The following is a 13,066-nucleotide window of genomic DNA, read 5'->3' on the forward strand; positions in this document are numbered from 1 at the left end:
GGAAAAAGCTCAAGTAGTAAGTGTTGCAGTTCGCATGTTTATCTCCCGTGTTAAAAATAGTGTTGGACCCACATTGGGGTACTGTAACATGGTGTACATCCTGTAGTTTTGGTGTTAGCAAGATTACATTTCTGCTCAGACCAGGGAGTCTAGCTATCAATAGATAACTGGTGTGGTGACATTCTATCATCAAACTAATATGGTGACCACGGGTCATGTCACTAAGCACATGTATACCTTTCTTACAGGGGGATAAGCTTTACCCTTTGATATGATAATTAGGTCATTCAATACCTTCACAAGTCAGAAAGAGATTACCACTTCCCCCTATCTTCACTTCTCTGTCTCTTCCTCTTTGGCTATGCAACTGATCAGACATACCCAGGCAGTCCCTCTGCAGGCAGCTGTATAGACATATATGTCTGCCATGTGATCTCTAATTCCCAAGGGGGGACTGCCTGGGGTGTGAGGCAGTTCCCCAGAACAGATCACGGTGGAGGTGAGTAGCTACTGGGCTCTGGGGCTGAACGCAGCAACAACTTTAAAGCCCATTAATATGGGGACGGAATGGAATGCCGTAATGGTGTTAATGGGTTAAAATAGACGGGCCAGAGATTATATGTGTATGCATACATCATTTATATAGTTTGGTAATTCATGACAACTGGTGCTGGCCTCTGTCAGCTTGGGTCACCTTTAGTGACAAATGAGTTGCATGCAGTGCTCAAATTGAGCGCTGTATACAGCTCTTTAAATTATTTTTTTTAAATCCCCATAGATAGAAATGCAGTGTGAGCAGGGTTAAATCCCTGTTCACACCAGATGACCCAAGTAATTGATACTTAGGGCTCCCCTCTGGCAATACACCACTCTTTACTGTTTAACTAGGTAACATATCTTATAATACTGCTGATATCAGTACTGATATGCGCAGAGGATTTCCTTAAGGCTAAGGGCTGGATTAGGAGTAGTGATAAGGCTTGGATTAGTGTTAGATTTAATGATAGGTAGGGTTAGAGTTAGTGTTAGAGTAGGGTTAGGCTAAGATATTGGTAAAGCTACGTTTTGGGTTAATGCTGTTTTAGAGTTAAGGATAGTGTAGGATTAAGGTTAAGGTTAGGATAGGCATATGGTTATTGTTAGTGTAAGCAAAGGGTAAGGGGTATGATAGGTATAGTGTTGGAGGATTGGTTTAGGGTTAGCGTTAGCAAACAGTACTGATGTATGAATCTGAGTTATATTTATTAAGTTGCATTGGACGTGTAAATATTATTATAAGCAAAAATGTGAAGAAATTATTTTTTTTTAATTTTAACAGTTTATTCACTTAATATTGTGTTACGTATACATATAGGATTATAAAAAAAAAGTATCTTCTGTCCTTTAAAAAAAAAAAAAAAATATATATATATAGGCACTTAAAGATAAACCCTTGGATTATGGTGGAACAAACACGTAGCGCAAATTCAAGATTTTCTTTTTGTTCAGAATTTATACAATTACTTCAGTCCTTAAGGGGTTAATCTGTATTTTGTACGTTTTTAAAAGAATCAATAAAAAATGAAAACTTACACACACAGCTCGGCTTATTTCCAGACCACTGATTATTTTGTTGGCATGTTATTGTTTTTTCTCCCACAAGTTCAAAAGCTGATTGGCATTCAAATGTGAGAATGTCTCCATGTAGAAAACTGCTACCATTTCGTTTTCCATACACTGGAATGCCTGGGTCTCCACAGCCACCTTTTTCTATTTCTAGAGAAAAAAAAAAAAAGAGCTCCTTTAGAATGCCAAAAGATAAAGCACTTTACAGATAATCTTCATGTTTTTAAAGGGAGCTGTCACTTGTCTGGAATTTATAACATTGATTAAAGCATTAAAAATAACCTTGTGTTAAACCTGTTCATGAGATAATACATGTTCCTGTAAATTTATATTAAAGAGTTAGCAAATAACAACAATGTGATGCCGGGGATGGGGAGGTGAGGGGGGGTGGTATGGACACCAAGCAGCATGGCAACTTGTATCCACCGTTTTGCCCTAATTAACCTTCACACAGCTGCCTGACTCTGCCATGGGCCACTATAAAAGGCCAGAGCCCTACAAACACCAAGGGAATGTACCTCGAGCTCCCAATAAGGCCCAATTGAACATGGTGACATATGTCTTTTAAATAAAAAATAAAAAAAATTGAAATAGCTTGTCTGCCCCCTCAAAAAAAAAAAAAAAAAAGGCAGCACAGATGTGCTAATAACTTATTTTCTGTGCAGGTCCTTCATCCATGCATTGCCACCTTAACATTGAATGTTAAAATGTTACATTTAGAAAACTAGTGTACTTTATGACCCAGAACAAGTACACAGTTCGTAAAATAAAATATTATTCTAAATGAGCTTTTTATTTAATGTAGTAGACTAGCCTACAGTTATTTTGTTCAGTAACATGTATATAATCTGATAATAAGAATTAATGAGATATATTTACATGGACTATACATTTTAACACACGTTATAACTAGTAAGATTTAATGTAGCTATGACTGAAAGAAAAAAAAAAAAGAAAAAAAATACATTTGTTCTCCAAGCACCATAACTATTAAAGCAGGCTGTAGCGGATAAGTATTCTAATGTGAACCATTTGCCTTAGTATGGTTTCCCTTGGCGTTCTACTGCCCCTATCACAAGATTATTTTGCTGTGCTCTGCTAGATCTATTGGTTTACAATGACCATTGTGGTACTTCCCTGCTAGAAGACCCTAACGCTGTCTTCTATTTTTGTTCTCACAGAGTGCTTTGTTCCACCCTACATTTTGCGTCATCCTAATGCATTGTTTTAATCACTATGGCATTCTATACCCACAGCATGTTTTAAATATTATGTATACATAGGTTATGTACCATTGTGGTACTTCCCTGCTAGGAGACCCTAACGCTGTCTTCTATTTTTGTTCTCACAGAGTGCTTTGTTCCACCCTACATTTTGCGTCATCCTAATGCATTGTTTTAATCACTATGGCATTCTATACCCACAGCATGTTTTAAATATTATGTATACATAGGTTATGGTTACCTCCTGTTTTCTTCTACGTTTATGCCTTCTAAATACACACCTTTTTTTAACTACTCCTCCCCAGAATTCCATTCACAAAGAGTCAAAGTCAACAAAGAAGTATGGAATGAAAAGATTATTTAGGCTGCATTTGAAAGCCACCAAAATTGATATTGTAAATGAGCAAGTCACTTTGGAAATCATTCTTTAATGCATATCCTCCCCTCCTGTGTTACGTATATCTACATGTTTAGGCAGCTCATTTGGTATATTGATTCCATAACCTATATTTATATCATATTAGGAATGACTGTAATTTCAGAAGTATGATATTTTATATACATGTAGCTAGAAAAACGCTAGGGGATGGTGGATTGTTAGGTAAATGTTAAAAATTGTATGAGTTAGAATGACAGTTGACATTTCATGTAGCCTTAGGTGATATAAAAATAACAGAAAAGAGTGCTGACCTCAAGAGCTACTATCAAATACAATCTTATGGGCTGTATTGTTCTGTATCATTTATTACCTATGATACATTTCAATGCTGCTCATTTATCATGTATAGTGCCTTTAAATGTCTTACTCAACTTGTTTAAGCTAAGGAATGACTATAATTCTGTGGTAATATTGAAATGGATAACATGCTAGAAAGCATTCATACAGTTCTTTTTACATTGTCTTTCACATTGTCGGGTTTGGTTTAGCATTTATTAATGTCATATACTGATGACAGATTACTTGTGTAACACATAAATAACTTGTTAGTATTTTATATTTATCCTGACTGCAAACTAAAGTTCTGCTGTACAAGACAAAATCATTTATTAAAACATAGAGAAACTGAAATAGTTCTTAACCATTTCATTACCTAAATCAAGCATTGATGTATTTTGCAGAATGAAATTTAGTCCATAAAGCCCAACACACGCATTTATACTCTGTATATAATTATTAACCTGTAGAGGAAAACATTATCTGCTAGACGCCATGAGTTATTGATACAATGCCTGTAAACTTGCTAAAATATGTAAGTACATTTAAAAAAGTAAAGGAAGTTTAAATGGGGCATATCATTCCTACAGTCAAGTATGAAGGGAGTGAACGGACACTAAAATTTTACTATTTGCATTACATTAGCATTCCAAAGATTGATAAAGATCGGTAAGGCAGTTTTTAAATACCTTTATTTTAGAAATATATTTTAACCGTATTTAGTTCAATGTTTATGGGCATTATGCTCAAACAAGGGCATTCTTTTTACAGTCTGTTTTAAATTTGAGTAAGTTGCACTGCCAATAATGCTTTCATGGTCATTACACATACTTATAAGCTAGGTATTTGACTATTTTTATTCATCTATTTTTGTCCCATTTACTGTATGTAAGAAAAAGTGAATTTCTGGTTTTATATTACCATTTCAGACCTGCCTAAAATATGGAAAGATAAAGGACACTGCACACTGCCTAAAGTTTTTACTTTTCCAAATATTTTTTAATGAATGAGTGAAAAATAAAAACTTGGTAGCAAATGGGTTAAGCAATATCATCTGAGATTTTAAGTCAATGCTTAAAAGCTGTAAAATAACTAGATGGTCTTAATTTGCATGTTTTAACTAATTTGTCATTACTTGTCCTAGTTTTTATAAAATTGTGATGTTATTTTATGATATATGTATAATGTGAGTACTTGGCAATTGTTCATAAATTATCAAAACAAATTAAAGGAACACTCCAAACACATAAAACACTTCACTTTACCTTTGTATGAAGGGTGTGTCCTGTTTTTTTCATTTTATAAAAAGTGAAAATTTAAATAAAAAAAGGGGAACTTTTATAAATGAACCATGTTACCCCCTTTTACCCCCGCCTTTGGCTGTCAATCAAACAACCAGTCTTTTTATATCCTGGTAATTCAGTTCATTGGAGATAATCAAAAGATGTCAATATTTTTCATTGAGCTGCATTGGGATGTCTGTGATTGGACAGCCACAGAAAGTCTGGGCTAGGGAAGAAGGAGATGGCTTGCAAAGACTGCAGATTCTGGAAGCTGTTTTTAGACACGCCCCCAATAAAAAAAAGCATAATTAATGGCATGTATGTTTTCATGGTGTATATCTACTACATAGGGTTTTGTTTTAAGTGGTTTTTTTGAGCAATGGAGTGTCACCTTAAATATTAGAATGCAAGCTACTGATGTGCTGATATCTCATACGGTGGAAATATTTCACACTTCTGCAAAGCTATTAGAGCTTGTTTAATTAGAATGAAAGACTTACCATTAAGATTGTAACTTTTTCATGTTCACTTGTTTGTTGTCTGTAATGATTCTGTATGGCTACATTTGAAATCTATACAAACCATAGATTTTTTTTTTAAATTGTTGATTATTTATATTCTATAAAAATAAGCTTATTTTAAATCTACTTTAGTAAAACAAAAGTTTTATTTGTTGCTTGTCAAAGTCATGAGAACAATATACTATATTTTAACCTGCTATGTGCAAATACAATGTTTAGCATTGCAATTTTGATATTCTGTGTGATATGTTACATGTGCTCTCCTGCAAGTTCTCTCTCTCTCTCTCTCTCTCATGTTTTGTATATACAAATACATATACACACACAAAACAGTAAATTACAAATAATAAGGTAATAATAAGGTAATAATAAAGGTAAAAAAGATACTCAGACTTGAAGCTCCAGCATTTTTTGAGATTTATCCAAACTAAATGGTTGCCTATTATGATGCACATTTAATTTTCTATTTCTACTGTGCTGCTGATGCAATAAGCAAGGTTTGATTATTACAGCAATCACTTGTGGAGGTTTTGCTTCAATTGTAAGCATTCTACTATATAAATCTAGCATCTGAACTACATCTTTTAGAAAGTGATAACATTATGTTAAGTATTATTTATGGTTCTAAAAAGGAACAAGTATAGGTTGGAATGGAGTAGAAATAAAAAAAAAGCTTATGAAAAAAAAATAATAATAATAATTACATAAAACAAATATTATAAACATCTGCAACGAAACATAACACAGTTTTGTGTATTTTGCTTTGATTTGCTTTTAGAACGTCCCCTTTTTACGCTAAATGTATATTTGAAATGCGTGGCACAAATAGTGTCCAACGTACAACTTTAAATATATTCATGTTTATATAATGCTCATATCTGTTAGAACTTGTTTGTTAGCATTAAACATTTAATGTTTAATTCATAACACTTAAAAATTGTGTATTTGAGAAAAACCATTAATACTTTAGTTTATTCAACCTGCACACGTTCTATCCATGTGCATCTGTTATGTTATGCATCCACTATTATTGTTTAATTGGCTTGTTATGCCTTACTTGTCCTTTTCCACTGTGAATTTTATTGCCACATCACTTCAAACAATTTGCAAAACGCATGCAATTATATTTAAGAGAGTCTTAAAACCAAATCATAAACACATTCATTTGATGTCAATCTTTGAATATTTCCCTTAATGCTTTTTTACCTATGCTTTTACCAGAGGCTGTTGAATAACTCAATGTGTGCTTATTACAAGACAATTTGTTTTCATTGTCATCTTCACTATTTTAGTTCATTTAAAATTACTGCCAGCAATCAAACAAAATGTAAGAAAAATAATAAAGTTAAAAAAAATCTATATTTATTTTACTTCATCAGTAACTTGTAAACATAGAATAAAACATGACATTCAGAAGAAAAATTAGATGTAGATAGATGTGAGAATGCAAAGCCCTGCAAGCATAAAAACTTCAATAATTATCTAAACTGCATTTAGATAAAAAAAAAAAACACAAATAATATTTAATCATAAAATGTAGGCCTGTGTATTGACACTGAACTGCTATCCACCAATGCATTAATTAAGAATGTTTTGTGAATAATTCCTTACGATGGAGTTCTTTTGATTTGACATAATAGCCTTGCACGTGCAGACAATCACCGTGCTTATTTTATCCTCATGTAGAATATGCCAGCAAAATAAATGGGATTAAATATATATTTCCATAATCTTACAGCTCCCTAAACTAGAATTATTTTTACAAATATGCCTCATGTTGAAATCACTAAGCTTACACATTTCCACCCCTTCACTTTTCTTTATAGATCCCGATTTAATATTTCTGAAATCACTTCTGTGTACTTCTTAGTCATTGCATCAATATCTCAATAACTCATGACCTATACAGTGTGTAATGATATTGATGTTACAAAGTTTTGGAGTCCAGTAGCCAGATCAGCAATGTTTTCTGCCAGAGGTAGCCACTCGTTACCCAGGTGGTTGAGCCCCTGAGCCTTGAGTGGCCTTCTGGTCTTAAGCAGAGATGGGAGACTGGAACAGAGAGATGATAATCGTAGTGAGGCAAGCCGAGGTCAGTGGGAAGGAGAAGCAGCAAAGTCAAAACAGTCCAAAATCAGCAACAGGTAGGAGAAGGAGGAACAAGCTTGATTAGAGAGTACAGGAACCACAATAATCTGGCAAAGGTACAGAGACAGGAAGTGGCTTTTATAGAACAAGAACCAGACACATGACCAGACACAGCTGAAGAGACTTGTCACTGATACCAATGCTGTAGAGTCAAGGATACCAGATCTCAGATAGATTTGCAAAAGGCAGGCTGGTGTACTGGTAAGGAAGAGGTTTAGCAGCATGTAAACCAGGGTTCGAAACCCAGCAGAGTCAGTTCCTCACACAGTGTTTTCTATTATGCCCTGAAATTCTACAGCCATCATCATTAAATTCTTCGCTGCTACCATTTGTCTAACTGTTTATTATCATTTTTAGAGTGTAAGCTCACTGGCTCACTGCTAAATGTGTCATGTAAGTGTCGTACGTTCTAGATTTCTAGCACAAGGTTCTCTGATACTTTTTTTTACAGGTGTATTCAATGATATATTTTGCTACCTTTAACACCTTGCCAATAAAACAAATAAATATCCAGACAATATTTGGTTAACTTTTTAGTGAATATAATCAACAAGGCTTTATTTGATCATAGCCTAGGTTAAAGGCTGTACTGTGTTTTCTTCTTTTCTTTTGAAATGTTGCATTGATGTGAAATGCATATTGCATTCTATCAGTAATCTGAAAATCATTGATACAATTATTACAGTTCCATGTAAATAAAACAGGAATATGTAGATTAAAATTCTGGAAATCAGTCTTACTGCAGTAAACATGGGGCTCCTGTAGCCAGCGAAGCTAATATCCAGCAAGTCAGCGAGCTTACCCACGCACCATCTAGCCTAGGATGGTACATAGATGTGCAGCTCATAAGTGTCGATGCTCTTTATATGTAACATAAATGTGCATAAGATGCTTTCTATCTTTGTCACTCCTCTGACCTATCTTCTTCGGCAGATATGCCTTGTTAACACACTTACTTATAAAGAGAAATCAAATTGTTGAACCCTTGCTATTACTAAACCAAAAATGTGCCTGACTAGAAAATGCCACAAATAGTACTATCCACTGCAATTCTTGCTACCTTGACACCGCTGTTGTGGCGAACCAAGGATGTATGTTTATATTGTGCACGACCAAAAAAATAAAAATGAAAAAATAAATGTAAAAAAAATTCGGGAAATCATAAGGAAACAAGTTATATATATATATATAAAATAATAATAATAATAATAATAATAATAATAAACAAATTTATTAGATCATATGAACCAGTATAAATATTAAGAACCAAAATGAGAAGATGACTGGGTAAATAATTTTCTCCTTAAAGCTGTTTGTTGGAGCATCTAAAGAAACACACATTGGGAAGCTTATTTTACTTAGAGATCCAGTGTGTATTTTTTTAATTTTTGTATTAAGGTAAATGCTTATAAAACAACCAGTGATAGGTTTATTAGACATATCATCACAGTATATTTATGAGTACATTGCCTTGTGACCAAAGATTAAGAGTTTTTACATTAAATACAGTACCATTTCATTAAGTCTTAAGTGACAGAATAATCACAATTGTTTGACTCATTTGTCATAAAATAAACAACACTTTTGTTCATCTTCTAAATATTTTCAACTTTGTTCAAACTTAATTTGTTGTTAAAAAACAAAATAACATTTTCTGTGAGTACTTTTTCTATGCATGCTCTCTAACACTATTTCACTGGTGCTCCAACTTAGCAAAACACTGTCTGACCTTTCATTGTTCCCCATCAGTACGAAATGAGATCGTTTTGTCTCTTTGTTCACCAAACTGATTTATGAAATGTTTTGGAAAGAAAGTTCAAACATTTTGTCAGCTAGATTGCATCTTAATTATCTTGTTCTTTTTTAACACTGTTCTTTTTAACAGCCTCAGTGGAAATATTTGAGCTATATCTGTATTGTCTATGTGAATAAATGAGTCACGGTCAGGAACCTGAAAAGACACAATAAATGCCATTTACTTTCAGCCAGACTTTCAACTGTAATTCTCCACTTTCAGAAAATATTGTTTCTTTTGTATGTACAAAAAACGAGGAAATGGCAAGTTACAACTGCAGACCACAAAATGCAAAGTGCTTCAGCAATATGCCAAGCTGATTGGTCAAGTGTCTTTCTCTTGTTGCAAACTGCGAGTTTAATTTAGTTTTCAGCACAAGAAAATTAAGTAACTGATCTATGTTGTGGCACTGAAAGGGTTAGTTTGTAAATTACATTCACTAGGTAACCTGACTGGTATTGCATGTTAAGTAGATGCCTTGGTCCCACTAGGTTTAGTATTTGCATCAAAGAGAGGCTTTCCATTGCCTGTAAAAATGAAGTACCATCTTGTAAACATAGCATAGCTTTGTTAAATAACCTCTCCTGTGGCTAGGGTTAGCAAGCCCTTAGCCACCAACCTCCCCTACTCTAATATTCAGTCACCCACAGAATATATCCCAGTTATATATCCTCAATAAGTATTAGAAAATAAAATGTATAAAACACACAACCTTTTATTTATGTTTTTCTTTAAGCCTAAAAACAGCTTCATTATCACCTGTCACAGGAGTCGTACCCAAACACACAGGAAAGAGGAAACACACAAAAGGTCCCTTTAAGGTCATGACATCATGGCAAAATATCTTATATATATGGGCTGCAGTTCGAACCAGCAGAGCGAGCAGTTCATGGGACCAAAGGTAAGTTCTATCTATTCAGGCCGCGCAGCCAACATGGAGCATTTGGGCAGCGGGCCCGAGGACAGAGGCAAAGCGACCACGCTGTGCGCTCTGCCCATGTGGCCAGAGGAGAGGAGCTAGCATGGGCACCAGGTAAAGGTAAGTTTGTGACATCACCACAATGCAATGCCAGGATTTTTTTGACAATTTGGGGAGCAACTTGGGTCAGTAGAATTGCTCACCCTCTAGGTCGATAGCTCTTAAGAACCTGAAATCTGATATGCCCAGGTCAATCTATTATTGGAGTAGGGACCTAGGGACCCCTTGCTCACATTAATGTATTTTCCTACACTCTGCTGCCCAGAGGGTGAGGACAATTGCAAAACCTTTACCGGTAAAGTATCTCCTTCACCATCACCTGCACACAGAAAAGAGGAAAATTAGAGTAGGCCTTCCTAGTTAATAAGCCCTTGTTACATTCTGGAGTCTCACAGGCCCTAGACAATTTTTTTTTTTTACCATATTTTTTTTCTGTACTTAAAAAGAGATCAGTATAATTACTGCTCTTAATTTGGTATTTAGTGCCTATTTCACTATGAAGCATGTGTTTTCTTATTGATGCAAGGATTCCTGAGCAGAACACTAACTGATAAATGAGAATTGGTGTGGATAGTATGGATAGTACTACTTTGTATATGTACATTAAAGGTATATGTTGCAATAAATAAATTGGTTTAACGTGCTGTGCTTGTTGTGTATGATGGGTTGAATACATAAGAATGCTAAAGGGTAAACCTATTTTGTATGAATTATGATCGCAGAAAAAAAAACTTCAAAAATACTTGACAGAAAAAAAATAATAATGAAATGATGCTGAAAGAATGTTTCACAATGTTATTCAAGGCAACAACTCATAAAATCCTGTATTACTCTCTTGCAGCCATGATACATTACTCTGTAACACTATCATTTATTGAAGACAAGATAAGCATCTTCAATGATGGACTATAGTTTACATTTTCAATATGGTCTTATAACTGCTCACCTTAAGTCAAGAAATGTCATATCTGAAGGACAGAATCGTTTTCTTAAACTGAGCAGTAATAAAGCATGTCAGGCAGAGGCATTACTGTGCACATTGCTGTTTCAAGTAGTCAAATTAAATATTACTCAGATTTTAGAATTAAAAGATGGCCTGTATTATTTTTAAAATACATTGCAATACTAATGTTTAGAGTTATTTTCATGTAACGTATGTGTTATCTTAAATCAAATTTAAATCCTGTGGAATATCAGGTATTTTTTTTTCAATATATAATTGTAGTTGTAAAAAGTTGTAGTGAGTTAAATGAAATTGAATTAAATTAAGTAAAATTAAGTGAAATATCAGGTTTTCAGTGACTATGACACTGACTCTGCCAGTTGATATTGAACAAAGAAAGAAATGTATATATGTAATTCTATCAAAGTAGACAACACATTTGTAAGAAATGTTGCAAAAAAGCTCACAGTACCTTACAGTTACATAGTAAAACCACATTTAACTGAAATTATAGCTTTGAGACATTTTTGGTACATTTCTACAAGCGTTGCACGTCTTGATCCTGCATTTTTTGACCATCATTCATGGCAAAATTGCTCAAGCTTTGTCCTTCCACTGTTTTCATATATGATTAAGGTATACATTTTTTGGGGAAATAAGCAGCTTTGTTTGCCATGATGGCCAAGAGGTGTATCCAATGATGTCCAATCACTAATTGGAAAAAAGTTGCTTGATGGAAATATGCACCCAATAGAATGTGATTGATTTGTTTGCTTTTGTTATTCAGACATCCACCATGGCACAGAAACAAAGATGGTTGATAGTGAACAGTCAATAAATGTTGATTTTATATAATAAAGTGAGAAGTGGTCAATAGAGAAAAAACCTGGAGCAGTAAAAATCTTCCAAGCAGGATTATTTCAGACACTTTGACTTGAGCTATTACGGGAGAAAGACCAGCAGTGATTGTGTTGAAGTTGGAGATAGCCTGTGCAATTGAACGTAGCGTGATGTGGTAAAGGGGTTAGATTACTGCAGTGCTGTGTTATTTTATTTTTTTAATTCCCAGAATTTTAAGATTATAAATAAAAAATATAAAACTACATTCTCACAATTTTTTTATTTGAAGATGTAATACTTTAATTGTGACTAGTCACAACTGGCATTGTAAAAATGTTTGACATTTTATTGCCATTAGGCTAGACAATATTTTAGCCATTTTTGCTGTGCACAGTCTAATCATACATCACTTATTTAACTTGAATTAATAGCATGGTACCTGTATTTCAACACATAATTGTTACTTGATCACTCAACAGAGTAAAGTAATTTACATAACAGAGATGTATCCCATCTACTATACAAACCACCACAGTATATGGATATTATCATTATCACATCACTCAGCCATAAGTGTATCTTCCATATGTCATTGGAAAATAAATTAATTTTGATAGCATACAGACTCCAAAACCAATAATTTATACATCACGCATACCTAGACACACGTACTTGTAGCATTATGTTACACAGTACTTCTCATTACCTTTTGCATGTTTCTAGTGCTCCAAAGTTTCTGTAATGAAGCTAAAACTAAATTAACGTCCTTTCTCAACAAACATGCCTAAACAAGAATGCAATAAAATATACATTTGTTTTGTGGGAAGTAGGGAAGTATGGAAAATAGGATACTATATGATGCCTTTTTACAAGTTATTTTAACAAATATCCTAGCAAAAAGGTTTTTGTTAGGATGTAATTAGATGCAGACCCAATGCTATTAAAATCAACAGCAACACACACTACTGGTATATGTCTATGACACTTTCTCCATGTTTGAAAGTTACACACATT

General features: G+C 34.0%; 1 protein-coding gene across 1 annotated transcript in view; it reads right to left on the minus strand.

The window, feature by feature from the left end:
• CSMD1 (CUB and Sushi multiple domains 1) overlaps nucleotides 1-13,066 on the minus strand; it is a 1,854,468-nt gene that overhangs the window by 489,740 nt on the left and 1,351,662 nt on the right. The window contains exon 13 of the mRNA XM_063441118.1: nucleotides 1,573-1,755. Within this exon, the coding sequence (XP_063297188.1) occupies nucleotides 1,573-1,755 (183 nt within the window). The remainder of the gene's footprint in view (nucleotides 1-1,572; nucleotides 1,756-13,066) is intronic.

Source organism: Pelobates fuscus, chromosome 2 (genome assembly GCF_036172605.1).
Source record: "Pelobates fuscus isolate aPelFus1 chromosome 2, aPelFus1.pri, whole genome shotgun sequence".
NCBI lineage: Eukaryota > Metazoa > Chordata > Amphibia > Anura > Pelobatidae > Pelobates > Pelobates fuscus.